Source organism: Equus caballus, chromosome 22, assembly GCF_041296265.1.
Source record: "Equus caballus isolate H_3958 breed thoroughbred chromosome 22, TB-T2T, whole genome shotgun sequence".
Lineage (NCBI taxonomy): Eukaryota > Metazoa > Chordata > Mammalia > Perissodactyla > Equidae > Equus > Equus caballus.
Window position 1 is genome coordinate 32,127,386 of NC_091705.1, and position 25,891 is coordinate 32,153,276.

The following is a 25,891-nucleotide window of genomic DNA, read 5'->3' on the forward strand; positions in this document are numbered from 1 at the left end:
CATGGGGACCGGGCGGGGGCGGGGTCTTTTCGGGGGGGTGGAGCCTGGGCGGATTGGGGCCTGGAGAAGCCGCCCTTGGCTCTTGGAAGGGGCGGAGCCAGGACCTCACCCTGTCCTAGCGGAGCCGGAAGCGCCAAGTGAGTGCGGGGCGGAGGACACATGCTTGCTGACCCTGTGCACTCAGGTGGAGGCGGTGGCTCCGGGTCCCGAAGGTCCAGTGGGCAGCTCCCCAGGTAGGGCCCAATCCGGGCCAGGGAAGAGGTACCCCTCCCCCCGCCCCGCCCATCTGTCCTGCCATCCGACCCTCGTTCCTTTCTGTCCGCGGGCCTGAGTCCGTCTCTAGCCATCAGAAGGGAGCTCAGGGGTGGAGGGGCCGGCCACATTTCGTCTCTCTCCGCGGCCCAGCGGCTGCGGACTCCCCGGACATCCAGAATGTTGGATCAGGAGAGAATGAGCTGCAACAGCCACTCGGGATGCTGGCCCAGCTTCACCCCAGGCTGACTGTGTGACCTAGGGGAGGACACCCACCCTCTCTGGTCTGAGTGTCTTCAGTTGCAAAACAGGGTCTGACTCTTGCTGGGCCTGCCGTGAGCCTGGGCGGGTCAGCTGCAGTGTGGCCGTGAAGGCCGGTGAGGAGCTAGGGGTGGCGCTTTCTCCTTTCCAAGGCAATAGGAATGCTTATCCTCCTGCTCCTTCCGGGCTTAGGGTGGAGAGCCACACCTCTACGCCTCCCTAAATCTGGGAGCCCAGAAAGGCTGAGAGCTCAGACGTTGCTCTGGCTTCCCGGTGGTGGGGTTGTACACTGACCCAGGAGAACTGTGGGTATTCCCAGAGTGGGCTCTGAGGCTTGGGTACCCTGTGAGGCCTGCCTGGAGCCCACCTATCCACTTTGCAAACAGTGGGGGCCACCATCGTGCAGGGCCTTGAATGCCACATTAAGTCTAAACTCTCAACTCAGGGCAGGGGCAGTGTGTTGGAGCCTGACCTGTAGTGCCCTCAGGATCAGCCTGGGTGAGAGGGGCTGTCAGGATGCCAAAAAACGATGCTGCTGCTCATAGGTGATGCGTATGGGCATTGACTGCATGTTAGTGCTTTCCCTGAATTATGTCATTAATTACTCACGTATCTCTTATGTTGCAACTGAGGCTCAGAGAGGTGAAGTGACTTGCCCAAGGTCACAGCTGGTAAGTGTCAGGGAGGGGATTAGAACCCAGACAGTCTGGTGCCTCACCCACAGCGTCCGATTGCCACCCAGGATCTAGGCATCTTGTAATAAAGCCTTGGCCTAGGACAGCAGGAGGAGAAAGGAGGGGCTGGATGTGCAGGAAATTGGGGGATAGGATTCAGAGGGCTCCGGATGGAGGGGTATCCTTGAGTCCTGAGTAATTCAGCTGACTGAGGTCCCTGGGGAGAAGATGAAGTGTTTGATTTTAGACACGTTAATTTGGGGTGAAGGGTGGTATAGGGGAGCCAAGTAGAAGTCTCTTTCATCTGGAGAAGACGAAGAAGGGAGACTGCGTCCTGGGGAGAGGAGGGGAGGGGAGCCCAGGGCTTGGCTCACAGGAGTCCCCCAGATGCTGAGCAGGCAGATGAGGGGGGGATCCACTTGTGGGGTAGGGGGGACAGGGAGAGGAATGAATTTGAGCCTCCTTGTGACATTAGGGCTGAGAAGGGTCTGAAAAATCAAAGCCTTGTTTCACAGAAGGGGAAACTGAGGCCAGCAAGTTGCTTGCCTGAGGACACTCCGTGGGTGGATCAGAGGTAGGACCCAGTGCCCCCTGGGGGCCATCTCTGCATTCAGCTTCTTCCACTACCTCAGTGGATCTCAAATGGGGGTAATTTTGTCCCCCAGGAGATATATAACAATGTTTGGAGACGATTTGGTTGTCACAGCTGGAGGGAGGTTGCTACTGGCATCTGGTGGGTAGAGACCAGGGATGCTGCTAAACATCCTACAATCCCTCCACCCCCAACAAGGAATTATCCAGCCCCAAATAGCAATGGTGTGAAGTTGAGAAACTCTGTACGAGGCTGAGCTGAGCCTGCCCCGCCCCAGCTCTTTTGCCCTCAGCAGGGCAGACAGCTCTGGCCTGGGCCTCCAGCAGGGCAGACCTTTGCCCCCATCCCCATCTCCCCTCCCATGCTTGCGCCTTCATTCCTGGAAACTTCTGGAGTCCTCTCCACTTTTCCTGGGCACAGTGGTCTAGAGTCCTGCCTACCACGTATCTGTTTTTGTCAGTCTGACTGTCTCAGACCTATTCACAGAGTTTGGTGTTGGGTAGGGAGAAACCAAAGTGAAAATTTTCACCTAGCATTTAGTAGGTGCCTAGCAGATAAAGTATTTATTAAATTTGAGTGACATTTTCAGAGTCCAAAGAGCTTCATTTTACCCCAAGTTTTCACTTTAGCAATTCCAGTTGTACTTTATGTTTGGGAAGCTGTGTTTCTCACAAGCTCCTGGGTGATGCTGACGCAGCTGGGCCATGGACCACATTTTGAGCGGCAAGGCATTACAGGCCGGTGCAGAGGTGGGCTGCAGGCCAGGCTGCCCTCTCTGCAGACAACTGTGGTGTGGTTTGGGGACCGTGGAGTGGAAGGAACCAGGGTATGGAGTCAGGAAATCAGGATATGAGTCATCACTCCCTCCCCCATCTGTGGCCTATTAGCTTAAAAGAGTTTGTGTAAGTCACTTAACTTCTTTGAGGGTGGTCTTGCCTGGCAGGTGGTCCTCTAGGGGTTTTGAGGTAGGGTCTGGGAGAAGGACGTATCTGTGGAGGTGGGATGGCCTGGGTCCTGGCAGCCAGAGGGGCCATAGGCCACTGGCCTGGCCAGCAGAGAAGGGGAGATGAGCTGAAGCTGGCAGGCAGGCACCGAGCCAGCGTGGAGGCAGCTCTCATTAGGGCCCTGGCTTTTCTTCGAGGTTGCCACAGCCTCCTGCTTCTGGCTCCCCCAGCTTTGCCTGGTGTGGGAGAGCTGGAGAAACTGGTCTGGCTGGGGGAGGAGGAACAGCTTTGATGGGCTAGGGGCCAGTCCAAGGCCTGAATGTGGGTCTTAGGGCCTGGCCTGCTGGGCTTGGGGCTGTGGAGTGGGGGTTGGGGCTGAGAACTATGGCCTGGTGACACTGGTATCAGGCTGTGGGCCATGGATGGACTTCCCACACATCCCAGGGAAACTGGGAAGGAGTTCAGAGTTTGGGGCCTAAAATCCTTTCACTCCCAGCTATAGAGGATGCCCTGCCTTGAGCATCTGACCCCAGGAATAGAACTGGGCAAAACTTTAGGTATCTGGGGTACCCCCACCCTTGGTTCCCCACAAATCAGCCATGATGGCCCAGAAACGTTCCTCCTAACTCCTAGGACCAGGAGGCAGCAAGACAGCTGAACCCATTTCTCAGATGGGAAAACTGAGACTCCCTTCTCCCCACTTCCTGGGAAGAGATTAGTCTTTAGGGCTGTCGCCCATTACCCAGCAGGGCCCTGGGCCTGATATACCATTGCACCCTAGGGAGATGTGCTGACCCCTTCCTGTTCCCACAGTTGGGCCATCCCAATGGTTCTCACCAGGGGTTCTGCAGCCACACAGGCCTGGGTTCGAATCCTGACTCCTCTCCTCACTAGTTGTGAGATCCTGGGCAAGTCACTCCACCTCTCTGAGCCTCAGTTGGCTTGTCCATAAACAAGAATAATGACACCTCCTCAGCCAGCCTCGCAGGTTGTTTTGAAGATGAAATGAGCCCTGCCAGTGAGCACCGTGGTCATTATCATTACTCATGGCATTTAGAGGCACAGGGCACCCCAGCTTGCCTTACCTGGGCCCTCATTTGACAGATGTGGAGATTGGCACTTGAAGAAGGGAGGTTGCTGTCCAAGAGTCCTGTGGCCAGTCCGTGGGCGAGCCGGGTCTAGAACCCACGTCTCCAGGTGCACCTCCCCTCCGGCAACTGCTAGGCATCTGTGAAGGCGCTCCGAGGGCGACTCCCCGTAAGCCTGGGGCCCCGGGGATCAGGCTGCAGAGCCTCCCCCCAGAGGGAGGTGGGCTGGGCCGTGGTCCCAACACCGCCTCCCTTTGCCAGCACCAGCCATGAACTACATGGGGCAGCTGGCGGAGACGGTGTTTGGGACGGTGAAGGAGCTCTACCGGGGCCTGAACCCGGCCACGCTGAGTGGTGGCATTGACGTGCTGGTGGTGAAGCAGGCAGACGGCTCCTTCCGGTGCTCGCCCTTCCACGTGCGCTTTGGCAAGCTGGGCGTCCTGCGGTCACGGGAGAAGGTGGTGAGTGCTGGCCAGCCGAGGGGACACTGCAGGGCGGGCTCTTGAAGCCATGGCAGCCACTGCAGTCCCAGGAGAAGACCCAGGCCTCTCTCAGTTGGAGATCTGTCCTCTGGACAGGCTTCCTTTCTTTTGTATTTTCTTTGAAAGGTTTGGGTTGGTTTGGGGTTTTGGTCCAAGAGGCTCCCCATTTCCCCTGGAAGCAGCATAGTGGGGCCGTCCCCGGTACTGGGGCCGTCACACCTGGCTCTAGCTTCCTAAGATCTTACCTGTGTGTTCCTGCTAAGTCGCTTCACCTGTGCAGATGGCTACGTTCTCATCTGCCTGGTGATGGCCGGATGATTTGGGGGAATTAAATAGGAACCGATAACATTCTCCCAGGGCCAGGTATGTGGGTGACACTCAAAGGTTAGTTCCTCTCCTTTGGGAAACCTGCGTGTCTTCACTGGGCTCAGGCGAACATGACTGAGATTTTTGTTAGCACCGAGGTCTGGTGTGTGGAAAGGGGTTTGGTGGGCCCAAATCCCCTTTATATTGGGGTGACTGTGAACTTTCCAGGATCCTAATAGGAAAGTGTGACCTTTTGGAGACAGTATAGCCAAATGGTTAAGAGCTGGGTTGTGGACTCAGACCTTCTGGGTTTATAGCCTCACTTGGCCACTTGCCAGCGAATTACTTAACCCCTCCAAGCCTGTTTCCTTGTCTATAAAGTGGGGATAATAATAGGAGCTACTGCAAGGGGTTGTGTGAAGATTAAACCACATAGTCTAGATGAAACACGACACTAAGTACCTAGGAAATGGTCATTCTTACCATTGTTCACGTAGTCAGCAAAGGTTCGGGTACTATCCTGGGGCTTGGGGACACAGCAGTGACAAGATGGATCACATCCTTGTTCTTATGGGGTGTGGGAGAGAGGAGCACAGAAACAAAGGCGTAAACAAGAATTCTGAGACAGTGATACCGTCAACAAAGCCTGGAGAATGGGGAAATATGGGAGGGAGAGGGGATGCAAGGCAGAGGGCAAGCTGAGACCCTCAGCGGGGTGCAGCCAGGCAAAGGTTGCGGGAGAGTTCCAGCAAGTGCAGCAGGGGGCAGCAGGGAGCAGGCGTCTCCAGGACCGGCTGGGAGGCCAGTGGAGGGAGCCTGGGAGTGTCTCTGCCCCACCACGTCCCGTTCCAGGTAGACATCGAGGTCAACGGCGAGCCGGTGGACTTGCACATGAAGCTGGGGGACAACGGGGAGGCCTTCTTCATCCAGGAGCTGCAGAGCGATGAGGTCAGTGCGCTGGCTCCTACACTGGTATCCCCTCTGGATGGGCCTTGGATTTGTCACTCTCCCCACCGCCCCCAGGAGTACCCCATCCTCAAGAGTCTGATACAGGGGCATCAGTTGGGGCTGGCCTCAGGCCCTTGTGATGTGCCGGCAGAGCCTGGGCAGAGGGTAGGTGGTAGGGAGGGCTGACTGTACTTCCCAGGAAAGTTTTCTCAGAAAGGACACTTGAGCTGGGCCCCTGAAGGGTGAAGAGGAGGCCTTTTGATTGTACCCCTACTGTATGCCAAACACTGTGTAGTGGACTCGGAAAATGGGTGACCCTGCCTTAAAGAAGGGTCCCAGTCTAGCCTTGGGAATGGACATGTAAACAACGGATGATAAGACTATTTGGTCATTGCTGTGAAGGGGGTTGGAACTGAGGCTGAGGATAGTCAGGGCAAGCTTCCTGGAGGAGGTGACGCCTGGCTGAGTCTTAAAGGTGAAGTAGGTGTGGGTGGAGAAGGGGATGAGAGGCTGATGCCCAGGTTCCCGCCTGGACAGTGTGGTTCATGCCGCACCCTGACCTGCATGCACCCTGGGACTGGGCCGCTTTCTGTTAGGGGGCTTTGAGGCCAGCAGCAGTTGCAAGGCCATGCTGCTACTGCCTCTGTCCAGCCTGCAGTCCTGTTTCCTGACTCCAAATGAGCTCACTCCACGGCCTAGGGCTCAGGCAGGGTTCAGAATGACTAGGGGGCATGGGTGGCCTCCCCAAACTATAGCCCCCTCAGCCCTGCCCCTGGTCTGCTCCATAGGAACACGTGCCTCCCCCCCTGTGCACATCACCCCTCCCTTGGGGGGGCCTGTCCGGGTTCCCCTTGGACTCGCAGCTGGGCACAGCCAGCGAGCCTGAGCCCGTCATGATGGGCATGGCCTCCACGGGGAGAAAGAAGAGGCGTCGCAGGAGGAAATCCAGGCGGAAGGAGGACGTGGTGGCAGTCGGTTCTAGTTCTGAGGAGCGGGAGGCAGGTGACGAGAGTGAGCTGTCCCTGCTGGAAAAGCCAAGGCTGGAGACCCCAGGGTATGTGGGGATGAGTGGGGGCCGAGGGTGTAGGGAAGCCAACTGGGGTTCAAGTGCTGTTTCCTCTGCTGATCCTGTGTGACCCTGGGCAAGGGCCTTGACCTCTCTGGGCTTTAGTTGCTTTACTTCCCCAAGCCCCTGACACCCAGGCTCCCATGTCCCGCCCAGGGTGCCCTGAACCGTCAGTGACTATTTCTTTCCCTGTGGCCCCTCAGCAGCGTCCAGTCGGAAGGGGAGTCCTTGCCGCAGCCCAAAGACATCTACGCCTTCTCCGATAGCGAGTGGCCGCCCCAGGCCAGGTGAGAGGCCAGGTGGGCTGAAGGCAGGGACTCAAGGCCAAGGTCTCAGACTGCTGTCTGTTTACATTTTTCTGATGAATAATGACATAGAACACATCTAATGTGTTTACTGGCCATTTGTATATTTCCTTTGTAAAGTGTTTATTAAAGTCTTTTGCCCATTTTTTTAATCATGGTAAAATACACATGACACAAAATTTATCATTTTAAGGTACACGATTCAGTGGCATTTAGTATTTTCATGATGTTGTGCAACCATCACCCCTATCTAGTTCCAGAACTTTTCATCCCCCTAAATGGAAACCCTATACCCATTAAGAAGTCACGGCCGTGCCCTTTTTTTTTAAACTGGATTGCCTTCCTATTATTGATTTGTAGGAGTTCTTTATATATTTATATATTCTTTATATATTCTGGATCCAACACAGGCATAAATATGTGTTGCAAATATTTTGTTCCCATGCTGGGGGGCGGGGGGCAGCAGGCTGGCTTGGGGGCCTCTGAGTTCTTGTTTCCTGCAGCTTCTCATTGGGTGGACTAACATCCCCTAAGAGTGACTCGGAGCTGGAGCTGCGGACCCCTGAGCCCAGCCCCCTGAGAGCTGAATCCCATATGCAGTGGGCCTGGGGGAGGCTGCCTAAGGTGAGTTCCTCCTTGTCACCCCTCATCCCTGCCTTTCAGGGGCTCCGTGGCCCCTGCAGGTCAGGAGTGGAGTGACTGAGACTTGGGCCACCTCCTTAAGGCTTCATGGAGTGTGGGAGGCAGGCCTTGCACTGGCCCACATCTTCCCCCACTTGTTTGAAGGTAACCAAAGCTGAGTGGCCCAAGGTCCCTGATGGCAGCACCTGGGCAGCCTCTCCTCCTCAGGGAGAGCCCAGCACCCCCTCCATCTCTGTGGCTGGCGTCGACCCTTTGGGATCCCCAGTTCTGCAAACAGGGGCTGGCACTGACCTTCTTCAACTGGACACAGAGGCACCCGCTCTGGTGGGTCCCTCTCTCCCTGCCGAGAGAGAGGAAACCAAGACTCAGAGGTCCGGGGATGCCAGCCTCCTTTCTACCTCTAAATCACAGAGCTGGGCTGCTCTGGAGGGCCCAGTTCCCACCGGGCAGCCACAGGGAGTCTCCAAGAGGAAAGGTGAGTGATGGCTAAACTCCTCCCACTGCTTCCCTGGTCTCATGTTATCCTCTGGGTGGACTCTGGGACTTCAAGCACATTTTGAGCACCTACTGTGTGCCAGGCACTGTGCTTGGCACCATCCCTCGTGAGGCTCACAGTCAAGTGGGGCAGACAGATGACGCATGCATACACCAGGAAGAGCATGACGTAGGTGAAGCAGCACAGGATCATTGGCTGGGACGGAGGGCTATTTAAACCATGTGGCCTGGGAAGGCCTCTTTGAGTGGGTGATGTCTGAGCTGAGATGTGGATGATAAAGATCCAGCCAAGTGAGGATCAGGGCAAGAGAATTCTAGGCAGAGGGAACAGCATGTGTTAAGGCCATGAGGAGGGAGAGAGGTTTCATGTCTAGGAACCGAGGCAGCTGGTGTGTCTTGAGTGAGGGAGGGAAGAGGCTCCGGAGAGGAAGCCAGAAAGATGAGCAGAGGCTGGATCACTCTTAGCTCATGTGCTGGGGTTTATCCTACAAGCGCGGGAAGGCAGTAGGCCTGAACTGTCCCAATCGATAGTCACTGGCTATCTGTGGCTATTTAAAATTAAAATTAAATTAATTAAAATGAAATAACACTTAAAATTCCATTTCTCTGTCACATCACATTTTAAGTGTGCCCAGTAGCCACATGTGGCTGGCAGCTCCCATACTGGACAGTGCAGACCTAGGGCATTTCTGTCACTGCAGAAGGTTCTACTGAACCGCGCTGTTTTAGTGCATTCAAAGGAAAGAACACATACTGCTCACACTACTGAGCACATGTTCAGTCTACAGATGTCCCCTCCTCTGCCCTCAGGCTCCCTGAAGAGAAGCCAGCACCTGGGTCCCAGTGACATCTACCTGGATGACTTGCCCTCCCTGGATTCTGAGAATGCAGCCCTTTATTTCCCCCACAGGTGCCTGGGTTCTGGGTGCCTGGGTGTCTTGGGATTGGGGCCTGTGGGGCCAGGGATCGACTATCAAGGGCCTGGGAGGGGAGGGGAATACCTCCTTGTATTCATGTCACTGTTGGCCCCTTTACTCCCAGTGACTGTGGGCTTGGGACCAGGACGTGGAGTGAACCAAGCAGCCAGAAGCCCCTGAGGGACCTCAACCCTGAGCAGGAGCCAGAACCCACTCCAGACACAGTGGACACGATAGTGCTGTCCCTCTGTGGTGGACTGGCTGACAGCCGGGACATCTCCCTGGGTATGTTCAACTGTGGTCCGGGCCCTTCTGAGGGTTGGTACAGAGCCCAGGGCACTGGGGAGGGCAGGCAGGCCCCCAGAGGGTAAGGCAGCAGAGGTGTGAGGCTGGGCTGGGTGCCCCTGCCCTTCTCTGCCCTGTGGAGCCCACACTCAGCCAGCAAGGGCGGGGCATTCCCCAGACCCTGTGAAGCAAATGCTTCACGCTGAGCTATGACTTATCCTGTGAATCCAGGATGGCAAGTGCCTGGGTTGGGAATGGCAGGTGCAAAAACCACACGCCGGGAGGCACCCTACTAGGTCAAAGACCCAACCTGCACGCGGCCTGGGTGGTAGAGCACTGCGAGCTGGAGAGGCTGGGGTAGCAGGTCATGTGGGATGTGTCAGCCTCACTCCTCACTCTCTGCCCTTGTGCCCAGAGAAGTTCAACCAGCACATCGTCTCCTACCAGGACCTCACCCAAAACCCTGGGCTCCTGGACGACCCGAACCTGGTGGTGAAAATCAATGAGAAGTGAGTGCCGGGCTGTGCGGCTGGCAGCCCAGAGAGTCACCCACCTTCCACAGCCTGTGGTTGCTACAGCCCTGACACCCCATTCTGTCTCTCCAGGCATTATAACTGGGCTGTAGCTGCCCCCATGATACTCTCCCTGCAAGCCTTCCAGAAGAACTTGCCCAAGGTAATGGTTGGAGCACCAATGGGCCTCCAAAAGGGGCCAGAGCCTTCAGGGAGGGGTCCTGGGACAGGAAGTATAGAGTGGGGAGAGATGGGTTTGGGGCTGACTGGCTGCAAGACCCTCTCTGGGAGAGGAGCCACAGGGCCCCTGAAGCCATGCCCCATGCTATGTGGACAGAGCCCCACCCTTCCTTGGTTTCCTGACATGGCTGAATCCTATTGGATTTGAACTTCAAAGCTCAGGGCAAAGCAGAGAGGGATACACATTCGACAGGGACACACCTTCAATGGGGTTTTTGGATCTGAGAGAGGGGGCGTGGGAGACAGAGGGCCCATCCCTCACCTTACCCCAGAACCTCTCCAGGCTGGGCTGCGGTGCTTGCTTGCTTTGTCAGCACACGTGGGTTGAGTACCTACTGTGTGCCAGGCACAGGCGGGGACAGTCCTGCCCTCATAGGAAGACAGGTGAATTTAAAATGCAACTGTGAGTATGTCCTGGGAAGGAGAGGTCCGGGGTGCTTTGAGAGCCAACAATAGGGGGGTTGGCTGAGTAAGTGTCCACTAGGCAGAGATCTGAAGGATGAGTAAGCCCTAAGCAGGCAAGGGGTGGGGAACAGCATGTGCAGATGCTCGGAGGTGGGAAGGAACCCAGCCTCTTTAGTTCCTCCCAGAACCTCCCCACTGTGTGGACCCACCTCTCTGCCCCTCTGGGTGTGGTCCAGGGCCCCACCCTGGCCTGGCTCATTGTTCTCAGCTTGGTTAGACTTGCCCGAAGAGCATCACTAACCAGATGCTGACAGCTGATGCCTCCCTTTAGTGATGCTCAGCTCTATCCTCTGGCTGGCTCTGGGTCTAGGACCCAGAGCCTATGGGAAGGAAGAGGGACGCTCCCCTGCTTGGCTTTTCTCATGTTGCCTGGACATACCCACCACTTGAGGCCCCTGGGAGACTCCCCCAACCTGTTCCCAGCCCAAGTGAGCACCCTGGCTGACCCACCTTGAGCCCATGTCCTCCTGATTTGGGTTCTCCATTCTGTGTTTCTTGCAAGCTAATGTGTCTCCCAGGTAGGCCTGGGCCTGGGCTCTCCCTGGGGTCATCTAGCACAAATCCGATCAGCATTTTTCACAAGGTTGTGTTGCCCCCACCAGAACTGATGGTAACATGCAGAGAGGGAGATTGTTCATGAGATAGGATCACTAACCTTAAGAGTTGCCTATGTTGGTCTTGGAGGTTGAGGGGAATACTGGCTACAGATTGTCCTTCCTGCTGCCACTTGGTGGCATCATGCAGGGAGTACCAGATCTTGAGGAACTCTCAAAGCACTGCCTTCAGCTACTCTAGTAGGGTGACTGATCCACAAGATTGGGAGGCCAGGCCAAGGCTGGGCTAGAGCTAGGGGGTCAGAGCTGGGGTGGAATAGGGGTGGGCAGGAATGGTTCTTGGTGCCCCATGCTTGGCTCCACAAGTCATTGTTCAGAATCCCAGGATGAAGGTGAGTATGCTTCCTCAGCCTCCAGATGTTGATAGCACTTTGCTCTAAGGTCAGCCCCAGACTCAGGCTCATGGGGACCCCAAGGGCAATGTAAGGTGGGTTTGCGGTCATGAAAAAATGCCATGGCCTTCATCTGCCCACAGAGCACCATGGACAAGCTGGAGAAGGAGAAGATGCCCCGGAAGGGAGGGCGGTGGTGGTTTTCCTGGCGACGCAGGGACTTCCCAGCTGAGGAGGTAAGTGGTCATGGTCACAGGGCGGGGCCAGCACAGGCAGGAGGTGGGGTTCACTATATGGATGTTCTTCCCACAGCGCAGTGCCCAGAGGGAGGAACCCACAGCCAGGGAGCGGCCAGGGTGAGTCGGATCTCCTGGCTGGGGTTCTGCAGCTGGAGCCAGAGTCTGGGGAACATGGCCATGGGGGCAGGGGCAGGTGTGGAGCCAACACCCCTTCTCCAGCCATGGTTCTTTGTCATTCCTCAATCACTTCTGCACCCCTTCTTTTTCCTGAGAACTGTCCCCATTTCACAGATGGGAAAACTGAGACCTAGAGAAGGTCCCACAGCCAAGAAATGGCAGAGCTGGAAGGGGTGCCCTGACGCCAGACCCAGACAAAGGGCTACTGTATTAAGTTGGGGGGGTACCCCTCTCCAGCAGGGGATTAGTGGCCTTTCTTCCTTTTTTCACATCTTAAGTGACCCAGAATGAAGGTTGGGTGGGGGGTGATCAACGACAGGCTGACTGAAGCCAAAGCAAGTGGGAGTGGGAATAATCCCTAAGACTCACTTCTAGATTTTTCAGGTAAATTTCTCCAAAGCAGGCACTGGCATCCTGGCTCTGGAGAGCGCACTGAGGCCTGGGAGCCCTGGGTCCTGGGTCCTGGCTCCGGCTCTGCTGGCATCTTTCTGGTTGCAGACTGCCAGGCTGCATCCTTATGTCAGCTACTACCCCCAAAATAGGTGGCACCTAGAGGGAGGGGTTTCTGATCCCCTGGGTGGTCTCTGGAGGGGTAGGGACAAGCCCCAGGCTCCTTGTGGCCTGGGCCGAGGGGTGAGCATCTACTGGGAGCGCAGGGCTTTCAGCTGGGGAAGGTGGCCTGAGAGCTGCGCTGCCCGCAGGGAGAAGACTGATGTCCTGAGCAGCGAGGATGACGCCCGAGACAGCCCTGTGATCTTAGAGGCCCCCTCCCCGCCACCCTTGCCTCCAGCCTACACTCCTACCTACAAGAAGTCTCTCCGCCTTTCCTCTCATCAGATCGTAAGTGTGTGCAGGAGCTCAGAGAATTCTGTCGCAGAGGCCCTCGGGGCCTGGCTTTATAGAGCCATGCATTCACCAAAGCCCAGAATCCATCCCCTTGGCAGTCCCTGTGATGACTTCTGCATGAATACCTCTGGGGGCAGGGGGCTCACTTCTTTTTTTTTTTTTAAAGATTTTTTTTTTTTCCTTTTTCTCCCCAAAGCCCCCCAGTACACAGTTGTATATTCTTCGTTGTGGGTCTTTCTAGTTGTGGCATGTGGGACGCTACCTCAGCGTGGTCTGATGAGCAGTGCCATGTCCGACCCAGGATTCGAACCAACGAAACACTGGGCCGCCTGCAGCGGAGCGCACGAACTTAACCACTCGGCCACAGGGCCAGCCCCGGGGGCTCACTTCTTTACATGCCAGCTCATTTTTCTGTCGGATGCTCACTGGAAAAGCCCTCTCTTATGTAGTCCTAAAATATCTGCCTGTAGTCGGTCCGCTGGCTCCGAGTCTGCCTCTGGAAGCTACACTAAAGGACTCAAATGCTGATGACAGACCCCAGGCCCCCTGAGTCAGATCTTTGAGCTAGTAACCAGTGGCTCCTGTAATAAGAATGTTTCCTTCCTGAGTGTGGCTCAGTGGTCAGGGAGGTGTCCAGGAGAGTCTGGCTGGCCTGGTACAGAGCAGCTGCCATCTGTGTGGTACCCAGGGGCTCACACTCAACGTGGGGTCAGCCAGGGCCTGATAGCCTTGGCCACTGGCTGTGGCTGAGAGCTGCCCTGGTCCTTCTCTATGGACCAAGGACAGGACTAGTTCTCTCTTTGAGGGGATGTCACAGGTACCCTAGCCCCAGGCAGTGAAGATCCCCACAGGGCCCCTTCTATGGAGTGGGCTGTCTCCCTGCCAAGAGCAGTGCCAGCCTTGGGGCTGACCTGAGAAATCTGGGCGAGGGCAGGGGCCAGGCTTTGTCTGTCAGCTTCATCCCGAAGGGGCACGAAGGGAGGTCAGGGCTCCTGTGCAGGCTACCCCAGCACCCCCTCACTTCCTCCTCGAGGGTGCCCTCTGCCCACGTGGATGTGTCTACGCATGGCTGTCTCTGAATTCAGGCAGGTTCTCTGGGTTAGGAGGAAGAGGAGAATGAGAGGCTCGTGGGGATCAAAGGCCACACGTGAGGGGGGGCTGTGGATGGCACTTGGCTGTGGTAGACCGCAACTCCCCCACTTTGCTTGGTCCCAGCGTTGCCTGAACCTGCAAGAAGGAGCCAACGATGTGGTCTTCAGCGTGACCACCCAGTACCAGGGCACCTGCCGCTGCAAGGCCACCATCTACCTGTGGAGATGGGACGACAAGGTGGTCATCTCGGACATTGATGGCACCATTACCAAGTGAGGCCCGGTTGGCCAGGGGAGAGAGGAAGGGCCTGGGGCCCTACCTCCCTCTGTGCTGGGTCAGGGGACACGGAGAGAGGCCCTCCTCTCCCGGTGGGCCATACTGGGGCTGCGGGCTGGGCCTCATCAGGCCCCATGCATGGAGCATGAGGGCCATGTGGTGCTGCCTCGGAATGACCCCTTCCTCTGTGGCTCTAGGTCAGACGCTCTGGGCCACATTCTGCCCCAGCTGGGGAAAGACTGGACGCACCAGGGCATCACCAGTCTCTACCACAAAATCCACCTGTGAGTGCCTGGGCTGAGGCTGGGGCTGGGGTCCAGGGAGGGAGTGACAGGACATCTCAGGCCACCCTGGCCTCTGCCCTGGGAAGCCAGGCTTGGGAACCAGCAAGGCTCACAGGAAGAAGCCCAGGGCATGTCCCTTGAGTGCTGAGACCCACCTACTGGTCCTCAGTTCTCCCGTGAAAGACCTATCTCCTGTGGTCTGGGACCTGAGTCTAACTGCTGGCTGTCATGCTGTAGAGGAAGCCTAGAGACTTCAAATCCTCGTCCACCCTGGTCCATCTGGGCCTCAGGACACTGTCCCTGTTCCTTCTATCTGGAACAGCTGCTGAGGCCACCTCTCTCAGGCCTGGCCCAGCTGTTCTCCCTAAGTCTCCTCCCCGCAAAGGCCTCTGGGTCTGAAGGCCAGAGCCCCAGTGTTGGGCTGAGCTGGCTGAAGCCAAAAGGGCACGGGGGGGGGCTGGCTGAACTCTGATGGCTCTGTACCTTCCCTGTCCACCACCCCCAGAAATGGGTACAAGTTCCTGTACTGCTCAGCGAGGGCCATTGGCATGGCTGACCTCACCAAGGGGTACCTGCGGTGGGTGAGCGAGCGGGGCTGCGGCCTCCCCAAGGGCCCCATCCTGCTGTCTCCCAGCAGCCTCTTCTCCGCCCTCCACAGGTAACCACCCCATACATAGCATAAGTCCATGGCCCCTTGGGGGGAGCAACAGGCCCACTGGCAGCCCAAACTGGGCCAGCATCAGGCCTCACTCTGGTGTCAGCTGGGTCACACTCCATGTCACCCGACCCTGCTGTCCTCTGATTGCTAACCCTCCTCGGCTCCCTTCCCTGCCGAGGCCCTGGCTGCCCCAGGGAGGTGATTGAGAAGAAGCCAGAGGTGTTCAAGATCGCCTGCCTGAGTGACATTCGGCAGCTCTTTCTGCCCCACGGACAGCCCTTCTATGCCGCCTTTGGGAACAGGCCTAACGTGAGTGTGTCCCCTCCCTATGGGCTGAGCCACCTCCTCCCCACCTCCTAGCCCACTGGCCTCTCCTTGTCCCCCACAGGATGTCACTGCCTACCGGCAGGTGGGTCTACCTGAATCTCGCATCTTCACAGTCAACCCCCGGGGAGAGCTCATCCAGGAGCTCATAAAGAACCACAAGTCCACGTGAGGCCCAACCCTGCCATGTGTCCCCCACGCCCTGCCAAGTTCCCAGACCCCAGCCTCTCCCTGGGCCCCAATTACCTCCCCAGTGGGGACTCCGTCCCTTGCTCCAGGCTTCCCAGCAGGATGGGGAGTCTCCGCCTGCTGACAGCTCGGGCTCTCAGTGCCGGCCTGGTTCTGCCTGTAGGTACGAGCGGCTTGGGGAGGTGGTGGAGCTCCTCTTCCCGCCTGTGTCCCGGGGCCCCAGCGCAGACCTGGCCAACCCTGAATACAGCAACTTCTGCTACTGGCGGGAGCCACTGACCACGGTGGACCTCGATGCCCTGGCCTGAACCTGCCCTGGCTGCCCCCTCTCCCTGGCCTGGCCCAGAACTGACTGGGTGTCCCAGGGCATAGGGGGTTGGAAGCTGGGTGCCACAGGGCCAACTCACCGAAGGGGAAGAGGGGGCTGCAGGCTGGTTGGCAGCCACCGAGACCACCCCCCCAACCCTGCACCGTCCTATCTCCTGCCTCTGACAGCTGCTCCAGGCCTCAGCATGGCCCTGGCCTGTAGCAGTTAAATGATTGTCACCTGGGCCCTTGCAGGGTTCCCCATGCCCTTGATGTCTCTGTCCCTGTCACCTTGCCTCAACTCCTGATAGGACAGACAGAAGAGGGAGGCCCCACTGAGGCCTGAGGCCTGTGTGCACAGGGCGGCAGCAGTGGGGAGGGGTTTGGTAGCATCTGGGAACAAGATAATGCTCCCCACTCCCTTTGGGGAGTCTAGACTGTGCCCTCTGAAGCCAGACCCTTCCCTAGCTCTGGCCCCTCCCCATAGCTCTTGAGCTAGCCATCACTGCTCTCCGTCGCTGGTACCTCAGCACATCCCAACCCCACATATGCAGTGCTCCTCCGACATCTGGGGAGGGGGATTCTGGGGCAGCTCGAGGGCAGAGGGAGTGGCTCCCACTTGGCCTAGCCTGTGCCCAGCTGCTGGCCCTGTTCCCCTCATCACCAACCCTGCCAGGGTAGGGGGGGGTTGACACCCCTGCCTTTCCCTAGCCTTTGCCAGTCAATTCAATGCCCACACAGCTGCTGAGGGGCCTCCTGCCCAAGGAGCTGTGGAAAGCAGGGCTGACACCCCACGCAGCCCTCCCTCCCACTGTCTTTGGGGAAGAAAGTACCTTTAGACCGGCTAAAAGCTTTAATCCAGGCCTGCCCTCCCCCAACAGCACAACGGTGGAGGGCAGAACACTACACGTCGAGAAACCAGAAGGCAGGGTTACAGGGACCTGCAAAGAGCACAGGAGGGCCTGTGCTGCTGTGGGGAAACTGAGGCCAAGAGCCTCAGCAGAGATGACATCAGGGTTTCTGGGAACTGCATGGGCTGGATGAACACTTGTCCTTTCAGGTTGCCCCTTGGTGGCGTCATACCTGAATTTCTCACCACTTCATGAACATCCAGGCGGGACTGGGGTTTTACAAGGATGTTGGAAACTCAGCCTGGAGCCCTTTCTCTCCAGCTGTGGCCTCCTGCCCAGGGTCTGGCCTCATTCAGGCCATGACATACACGATGACTGCTCTCTGGAGAGAGGCCCTAACCTGTGGGGGTGGAGTTACCCCCAAATGGAAAGAAGAGGACTGTGTGGGGAGTACAGTGCCCTGACAACATCTTTGGGGAGGGAAGGAAAAGCATAAACTGGGGCAGGGTCTCCAAACAGATGGCCTGGACCCCATCCTTTCTTCTGGGTTCTAAAGCTGCCTAAGCCCTCACCCAAGGGGAGGATCAAAAGGAATAAAGAGCACTCTGAGCTGAGACCTTGTGTTTCTGTCTGTCCTGAAGGACCTGTGGGGCAATGGACACCTCTGGTCCTTGGTTCAGAAACAGTATCCATGAAGCTGCCAGGTGTGAGGACAGTGCCAGAGGGCAGCACCTTCCTGCAGAGACTGAGCCCAGATGGCTGGGGAGAGAAGTCGGGGACAACGGGACCAAAAGCCTCCCCAGGCCAGAGGCTATTGCCTGCAGGCGAAGGGAGCTGCGGGCAGACCACGGGCTAAGAATGGACCTGTAGGTCTTTGCACAGGTGCCAACTCTGGTGTATCTGCAGAAGAGCAATTTGCAGACTGGATTGAGGTTTCTTAGGTCCACCCTGGCCCTCAGACATGATGTACTTGCCCTGAGTGCTTTCCTGAATTGTCCAGTTGGTGCAGCACTGAGCATGGATATTGGTGCCTGGGACAGTCACATGGAGCTGAACCAAGACTATTCCTTCAAGGGCCTCTGAAGTGGCATCCATGCTGGCCAGGGGAGGCTTGGAGGCATCATCTGGGCTCTGGGGTGATGTCCCCAGGGTTGGTGGGATCTGGGGGTTGGGTCCTGTCCAGCCAGCCTAGTCAGCCTGCCCTGGCCGTGCCTGCTCAGCTAGCTGGGCCTGGCAGTCCAGTAGGTCATCTCGGAGGCGGGCGATGTCCTGTGCGTGCTGGGCCAGCGTACGATTCAGCTGGTCCACATGGCCCCACAGGCCCTCCTTGGGCCTAAGTGACTCAGTGGGCAAGCTGTCCAAGCCTACAACCAGCAGGCTCAGCTTCCCACACACACTCTCCACTTGGGCCACCCTCTGGTTGAAGTGGCCCACTGCATGCTGGAGTTCCTGGGCTGTGTCCTGGCAGCGGCTTAGCCCACCGGCCACATGGGCCACACCGGCCTTGAGTTGTTCCAGCTCCCCCCTCAGGCTCAGGACCTGCCTGTGGCCAGCCCGAAGCCGTGAGCCTTGGCTGCTGACCTGCTCCTGGATGGCGTGGACCTCGGCCTCCACCTTGCGTTCCCGCTCGTCCAGAGATGTGTTGGCAGCCATGAAAGCATCAGAGTACTGACTGACAGAGTCACTGAGGCCTGTGAGTGACTTGCTCACAGAATTCAGATTGACCTTAAGCAGGGTGATCTCACCTTGGAGTGAGCTGCCTGTTGCTTCTGCCAGCTGCCCCTGGACCTCGGCCACAGTGCCATTGAGCTGCTGGAGCAGGGCTGTGTGGCTGGCTACCTGGCGTAGGAGGGCCTCGCTCCGGCTCTGCCAGGCCTTCACCTCTGCCACGAGGTTGTCCAGGATGGCTGAGGTGGTGCTGGGGGTGCACGAGGTCTCCAGGGAAACCAGCCGTTGTTCCAGTACGGCCAGCTCTGTCTGCACCAGGGGTCGTGCCGACCTGCCTGGTGGGGTGCTGTCATGGCTTAGCTCCCCAGCCAGTGTCATCAGGCGCTCCTCCAGGCTCTGCACACGCTCTTCCAGCATGGTCCTGAAGCCACGCACACCCCATCCCCGCTCCTCCATTCCAAGACAGCAGCCCCTCACTCCACTCTCCGACCCATTGAGGGTCTCCAGGCCCTCAAGCAGCCCACCCACACCCCCCTCGAGCATGGCAGCAGAGAGCCGCGTGAGCTCATCCCTGGTGGGGGGGCCATGGCCCCTTTGGGTCTCTGTGATTGCCTGCAGGTTCCTCTCAAGGTTGTCCACACGGGCACTGATCAAGGCCAGCTGGCTGCAGCAGCTGCCCCCGCCAGCCACACTCAGACCCTGGAGCCGGGTACCCAGCTGGGAGAGTTCCTGGCGCAGAGCCAGCTCCCTGCCATCCAGGCTCTGGTGCAGCCTCCGGCTGGCCGCCTGGCCCTCCTCGCACTGCTGCCGGACCTCCTGTACCCGCAGGTCGCACGCACTCTGAACACCTTGTAGCTTCTGCTCGAAGCCGTCCAGCAGGCTCCCCCAGAGTCGGTGCAGCCGTCGGTCCACGTATTCGTCCAGCAGTGCCAGGGAGGTGAGTGGAGATGGGGGGGCCTCCCGCAGCCGCTGCAGGTGAGCCTCGTGGCCAAGGGCCAGCCCGTGCACCTCGTCCAGCAGCTGCACCTTGGTCCGGAGCGTGTTGCTCACCTCCGTCACCTTGCTCAAGATCTCGTCCAGGGGAGGTGTGAGTGGCCGTCCAGCTCTGTCTCTAGGGTTCACAAACCCCTCGGGGATGACCCCAAAGCCCACAGGGACAGCAGGAGCCCTGGGGTTACCAGTCATCCTGTTGCGGTCTTCATGGCTGGCCACCAGGCCGCTGAGGGTACCATACGCTTGTGCCAGGCGCTGGACATCACCCTCCAGGCGTTCCAGCCGCTCCCCAAACAGCCCGGGGCCTTTCCTTCCTGGGAATGAGGAGGCAAGAAGCCCGGGGTCATCACTGGCCTGGCTCTCAGCTTGTCCTGTTGCCAGGCCACCCAAGAGAATTTTTTCTAAGCTGACCTTCTGGCAGGGCACAGCTTCCTCAGCTTTGGGAGGGGGCCCTGGGGGCCCAGCCTCATGCCCAGCATGAGCTGCATCTTCTCCAGCCCTGCCAGAGCTCAGCCATCCTGGGTCAGTCCCCTCCCCACCTCCCCCAAGAAACCCCATCAGCTTGGAAGGGTCCCTACAGGCAGACTCACCGTGGGGGCTGGGGGCTGCTCTGCTAGAAGGAGGGGGCCTGGGACCTGGGCCCAGATGCCCAGAGGGAATCTGGGGCTCAGGCTCTGGCTGGGGTGGGGTGGTCTCGTGGTCCGTGAGGTGCTCGGGGCAGCCTTCTCCAGCGAGGCCGGGGCAGCAACGCCAGGCGAGGTCCGTCACTGTCTTGTAGCCAACCTTGTATTTGGGTCTGAGTACTGCACGGTACCTGGACCGGGGATGGGGAGAAGGCAGAGCCCTGTACCTGTGGGCTGAGCCTCTTGCCTCCTGGCAGGTGCCCTTGCCCCCTGGCTGGTATTCAAGGCCACTCTCAGACACTTGCATAAGGTCTAAATGTCTCGTCGCCTCCATAACACCGCCAGCATTTTTCCTTTTTCTGTGCTTAAGGTGATGGGGTGGTGGGGTGGAAGTAGGCCTTGCAGAGGCTCAGAGATGGGTCAGGGGAGGGCGCAGGTAGAGGCCCCAGCCCCTCCTGTTTGCTTGGGGAGAAGGCTAGCAGGGATTTAGCCCCAACACTCCCAAGACCCCTGGACCCCTTCTGGCTCATACTACCATCAGAAATTCCACTCTGGCTTTGGTGGGACCTTGAAGAATTCTGACAAAACCCCAGCCCCTCTCCTATGGGTGGGTGAGGGGTACTGCACCAGAGCTGAGGCAGGCAGCCCTTCTCACTGCCTGGGGGCCACTCTTGGCTCCCAGCAGCTCCCCTTAGTTCTCCCCGCTCCTCCTTAGTCTACTCTGGGAACCCGGCTCTGCTCACGGAGGCTGGCTGTAGGGCACCTCTGATTTTGAGCATAGAGGGGAAAACCCAGGGGGGCAGGGCAGTGCTCACCATGGGCCACTCCCTCACCTGTTCAGCCATGTACCTGTTCACCCAACAACACACTGGAGCAAACAGGTTTGTTTTCAGACATGCGCTTGAACCTCTCCAAGTACAGACCTGTGCATCACACATGTGTGCAATACTACAAGTCCTCACAAAGCCCCACCTGTCTGGCCAAACCCCGACAATCTGGCTTCCATTCCCTCACCCCTGGCCTGCCTTCTCCATGGTCACCACAGCCCTCCCTGGGCCTGCACCCTTTGGCATCAACCATTGCCAGTGCGGCCCTCTGCTCTCCCCATCTCCCCTCCTCCCCTACCCCCTTTTGCCTTTGCTGCTTCTTCCTTGCCTGTGCTGCCTCTCCCTGGGAACCTCCCCTGGTCCCCGCTGTGGGCTCCAACCTGAGCTGCCCTTGACTCTTCCCTGGCCCCCTCCATCTAGCCTGTGTGGGGGCTAGAGTAGCTCTTTGGAGTCCAAGGAGTTCCAGCCCTTGTGGATGGAGTTGGCTGCTCCCAGCTGAAGGCAGGCCTGGGGCTTGTGCCCAGGGATTCCGAGTGGGCGAGATAGGGGTGCACTCACGTGACTGTCCCGGGGCACTTGGGCCCCCATCCACACTGCCGGTACTCAGCCTTTATGTAGCTCTCTGCTCCCTCCTGTAGGACACAGGTCACATTCCTGTGCACCACGTAGGCACAGAGGGCCCTGCAGGGGAGAATGGCATCCTTGAACCACATGGCCAGGGCCAAGCCAACTGAGGCTCTTGCTCCCCCTCCCCCATCTGTGGGCCTCAGCAGACCAGACCCCCATCTCTCTTCTGCCCCTTCTCCTTGTTCCTGGGAACGAGGACCCCTGGCCTGGGCTCCAACCCCACTGCTACTCTCTCCAATCCCAGCTTCCATAGTGGGTTGGTCACTGGGCTACGATTATACTGAACCAGGAGCCTGGAGTGGCTGCCCTTCCCATCGTCTGATCTCTGCTCTCCCTGCCTGGAGAAGAGGCCCACCCTGGGCTGCCCCTCAAGCACCTGCCACATTCCCCAACCTCCTCCAACTCCTTCACTGCCTCTCAACTCCTTATCTTGGTATTGAGGCTTCTGAGATCCCAGGTTAGTCTTTGCGACCACACTTCTCCTTCTTCCCTTGACTGACTCCTGGGGAAATGCATCCACCCTGTAGTTTTCTGGCCCCTGCCTCTGCTTCTGGTTGCTTATTCTCAGATTGCTTCTTGTACTGCCTCCTCCAGGAAGCCTGCTCTGATGTGCCCAGGCCCACTGAGTGTCAGCTATGGGCTGGACACTCTCTTCCTACAGTATTTCTCAAATTCAGTTACAGTACAAATTTGGCAGCACCCCAGGCAGAGCCCCTAACTCACCTGACAGACCAGTTCACAAGCCCCTGCCTGCTAAACACCAGAAGCTGAGGCAGGGGAGGGCCAGCAGCCCCCCTCACAGGCCACAGGGGCCGGGAAGGCGGCTGCCTGGCATAAGCTGACCACCTCTGGACTGCTGTTGGGCCCTGGAGCCACAAGACGGACCCCAGACCCAGGGGCCCACACCAGCTCTGCGGGCCCAGCCACACTGGGGCTCTCAAAGGGTTCCTGGGGCCGGGCTGACTGAGGGAGTGGGCGGGCTTCGGGCGCATGGCTCCATCGCCTACCTGGCGGGGCAGGGGAGGGATGGGAGGCCCCGGCGCGGGAGAGGGATGTGGGCCCGCGTGCTCCGTGCGCGGACCGCCTTCCCTCCTCTCCCTCCACCTGGTCCGCTGCGCCCGGAGTTTGCACACAGCGCAGCTGGAAAATGTTACTTCGCTGGAAAGGTTTCCGCGGGCACTGCCAGGATCCCAGCCGCCGCGCCAGGCCCCCTCGGCTTATTTTCTTCGCCAGTCCCGCAGCCTCCCGGAGCGTGGGGCGCCCGCCTGGCCGGGGGCTCGGCCCGGGCACCGCCCCCTCTGCGCCGCGGCCTTGGGTGCCCGGCGCCTCGCCGCCCCCGCGCGCGGGCCAGGCAGGTGGGAGCCGCGCCGCCCGCGCCCCATCCCTCCCGCTTCCCGCCCGCGGCGCGGCCCGCGCTTACTTGTGCGGCCCTGGGCGCAGCCGCGGGCGCCATCCCGTCGTGTAGAGGCTGTAGCGGGAGGCACCGGGCGGCGCGGGCCGCGCGAGAAGCGGAGTGCCCTTGGCCTGCGCCCCCGAGAGCAGCGCCGCGACGGCGCACAGCCAGACCGGCAGGCGGCGGCGGCCCATCGCGGCCCCGGGTCTCCACCTGGCCCCGCGCGGGAACCCCCGCCGGGTGTCCGCCCGCCGCTCGCCCGCCCGGGTCCCGCCGCCAGTTGCGGCCCCCGGAGCTCGCTGGCCCGGCCGCCTGGCGCTTCGCAGCGGCTGCGTCCCGCGGAGTGGCCGGCGCTGCTCGCGGCTGGGGCCGCGGAGGGGAGGCGGGAGGCGGGCTCTGCGCGGATTAGCATAAACTTGGGGCCGCGTCGCTCTCCTCCGCCAGCCCCCTCTCCGCCGCCAGCCCCCCGCCCCAGCTCTGAGCTGACGCCCGAGGGGCCGCCTGCAAGCAAGAGGTTAAGAAGGGAGCAGCCCCGAAGTGGCAGGGGCGCAGGCCGTCGCGCTGTGGGAGGCCCCAAAACACACCCACCCACCGCCGTCACCCGCATGCACCGGGCGAAAGGCAGAGACAGACCGCTGGAGCAGGCCGGGGCGCGGGGCTCTCCAAGAGCTGCCCACCGCAGGACACACAGTGGTCTTAAAAGCCGGTGTGCGCCCGGGGACCGCGGTCCAGGGCTCTGGAGCTGAGATGACCGTGTTTTGGGGCGCGCCTGCAACACCTCCCCAGCCACCTCCTTGGAATAGGCCCCAGACCGTCCCCTGTTGGCTAGCTCTGCCTCCTTTTCACCGTCATTGTCTGGAGGTGCCCGCCACAGCTGACTCTGCTGATCCCTCCCCGGGCATCTGAACCCCTCCCCGATCTCTAACCCTCCGCAACGCAGTGGCCGGGCCATCCCTCTGGTTCCCCGTTAGGGTCAATGTTATCTCTGTCTCTCTTAGGTATTGGGTGCATCGAGCCCCAAACACGCATCACCTCTCCAGCCCAACCAAGGACGCTCTGCTTCTCTTTGTGCAACTCTCAGCCAGTTAGACCGCACTACTGGCTCATTGTTAGCGTCTGGTCAAAGAAAACCTTTAGGTCTTTCTCCCAAGGAGCTGCTGTTAAGTCAGGCTTCCTCCACATTTCCCTCATGAAGCTGACTCCTGGAACGCAAGAGCTGGCCTGTACAGTCATCTTCAATTAACACCTTGTGGACTTGCTAACCTGCAAAGAGCCTTTTGAATCCTGATTCTGTCATCCAACAGAGTGGCACTTCTTCCTGGCTTCCTCTCATCCACACAGGTAACCAGAGTCTTCTGTGTCTTTACCCAAGTAGATATAGGTGTGTGGAAGGCACGGCACACTGAGGCACACCTGGAGGGACCTCCCTCCACGCTGACTTTGAGGTGTGAATCCACACCCTTTGGGTAAAGTGATGACACCAAGAGTGCTGGAATGAGGTGGCTCTGAAACCTACGTCTGTACCCCTGCCCTCTCCCAGCCACAGGTGCTTGTGGGTCCCATGAGGCAGATGCGTGACCTCAGCAAGCCAACTCTTCTTTCTTGGGGGCTTTGGAATTCATATGGAGGCTGAGGGGATCCGGCTTCCAAGTGGGGGCTGTGTTTGTTTCCTAAGGCTGCTGTAACAAATTGTACCACAAACGTGGTGGCTTAAAATAACACAAATCTCTTCTCCCACAATCCCGGAAACTAGAAATCTGAAGTCAGGGTGGCAGCAGGGCCATACTCCTTCCAGAGACTGTAGGAAAGAATCCTTCCTTGCCTCTTCTAGCTTCTGGGGGGCTCTTGGCAATCCTTGGCCCTCTGTGACTTGTAGCTGCATCGTTCCAATGTCTGATTCTGTCTTGATGTGGCCTTCTCTCTTGTGTCTACATAGCCTTTTTCACATGGCCTTTCTCTCTGTGTGTGTCTCCGTGTCCTTTCCTCTTCTTATAAGGACACCAGTCAATGAATTTAGGGCCCAGTCTAAGCCACCACTGGGGGTCTAGTTGTTAAGATTCGGCACTCCCACTACCATGGCCTGGGTTCGTTTCCAGTCAGGGAACCACACTACCCATCTATTGGCTATAATACTGTGGTGGCTGCGTGTTGCTGTGATGCTGAAAGCTATGCCACCACTATTTCAAATACTAGCAAGGTCACCCATGGTGGACAGGCTTCAGCAGGGGTTCTAGAGTAAGACAGACTAGGAAGAAAGAACTGACCACCCAATTATGAAAAAATTGGCCACGAAAACCCTATGAATAGCAGCAGAGCATTGTCTGATACAGCGCAAGAAGGTGAGAGGATGGAGCAAAAAGACCGGGAAGTGTTCCACTCTGCTGGACACAGGGTCACTAGGAGTTGGAACCAACTCGATGGCACTGTTGTAATTCTAATTCAGTTTGACTTCATCTGAAGTAATTTTATCTGCCAAGACCCTATTTCCAAATGAGGCCACAGTCTAAGGTTCTAGGTGGACAGGAATTTTAGGGGGATGCTATTCAACCCACTACAGGGTCTCTGAGGGGTGGTGAGAGGACAGACTATGGCATGCTGTAGCCATAGCTCTACAGGAGTTAAAGGGAAACTGAGGAAGAGAATTCGCCAGAGAAGAGTGAGGTGGAGTTGAGGGGCCGTGGTACTCAGGGGGAAGTGTGCTGAGTCATTTGGTAACTGACTTCCCCTGTCTGCTTCCAATAACCCACTTCACTTAAGCTAGCTCGACCAGGTTTCTGATCCCAGCAAGCAAAAGATGCCCATCTAAGACAGCCTTTCATCCTTTGCCATAAACCCACCAAATGTGCTATTATAATCTCCAGCCTTTAACGGAGATGTCATGAGCCATTTTGCTTGGGGCAAGATACACAGTATCCATAACATGCTCTTGATCTTGTAACCACTGAATTTCCGCTTCTCGGGAAGCGAGAGACGTCTGAGGGGGAGACGAGGAGAGGCCCCTCCTCACCCTCTGCTGGGTTCTGACTGCCCCGCAGCTCTGCCCAGCCAGCTCTGGGAGGAGACCCCCTCCCCTCCCCAGAAGCTGTGATCCTTTTCCA

The 25,891-nt window shown here is 58.3% G+C and overlaps 2 protein-coding genes across 17 annotated transcripts; one reads left to right on the forward strand and one right to left on the reverse strand.

The window, feature by feature from the left end:
- Positions 1 to 25: 25 nt before the first annotated feature.
- On the forward strand, positions 26 to 17,276 carry LPIN3 (lipin 3). Of its 15 annotated transcripts, none has more exons than XM_070247065.1 (21): positions 26 to 137; positions 3,828 to 3,980; positions 4,073 to 4,272; positions 5,452 to 5,547; positions 6,336 to 6,601; positions 6,817 to 6,900; positions 7,422 to 7,542; positions 7,705 to 8,035; positions 8,866 to 8,965; positions 9,097 to 9,257; positions 9,673 to 9,766; positions 9,863 to 9,932; positions 11,564 to 11,656; positions 11,733 to 11,776; positions 12,538 to 12,676; positions 13,898 to 14,046; positions 14,248 to 14,334; positions 14,840 to 14,992; positions 15,187 to 15,301; positions 15,381 to 15,484; positions 15,669 to 17,276. In XM_070247065.1, the coding sequence occupies exons 3-21, from the start codon at positions 4,081 to 4,083 to the stop codon at positions 15,811 to 15,813; spliced, it is 2,544 nt and encodes an 847-aa protein (XP_070103166.1). In that variant the 5' UTR covers positions 26 to 137; positions 3,828 to 3,980; positions 4,073 to 4,080; the 3' UTR covers positions 15,814 to 17,276. The 15 variants fall into 15 exon arrangements, 12 of the variants coding, with proteins under 12 accessions (XP_070103166.1, XP_023482342.1, XP_023482339.1 ...); XM_023626571.2 differs by having other exon boundaries at positions 47 to 233; XR_011430707.1 differs by having other exon boundaries at positions 63 to 137; positions 13,898 to 14,011.
- On the reverse strand, positions 16,646 to 23,297 carry EMILIN3 (elastin microfibril interfacer 3). Of its 2 annotated transcripts, XM_023626579.2 has the most exons (4): positions 22,821 to 23,297; positions 21,332 to 21,454; positions 19,914 to 20,137; positions 16,646 to 19,637 (listed from the first exon to the last, which is right to left on the reverse strand). In XM_023626579.2, exons 1-4 carry the CDS (start codon positions 22,985 to 22,987, stop codon positions 17,851 to 17,853), a joined length of 2,301 nt encoding a protein of 766 aa, XP_023482347.1. In that variant the 5' UTR covers positions 22,988 to 23,297; the 3' UTR covers positions 16,646 to 17,850. The 2 variants fall into 2 exon arrangements, with proteins under 2 accessions (XP_023482347.1, XP_023482346.1); XM_023626578.2 differs by lacking the exon at positions 22,821 to 23,297 and having other exon boundaries at positions 21,332 to 21,780.
- Positions 23,298 to 25,891: the final 2,594 nt, after the last annotated feature.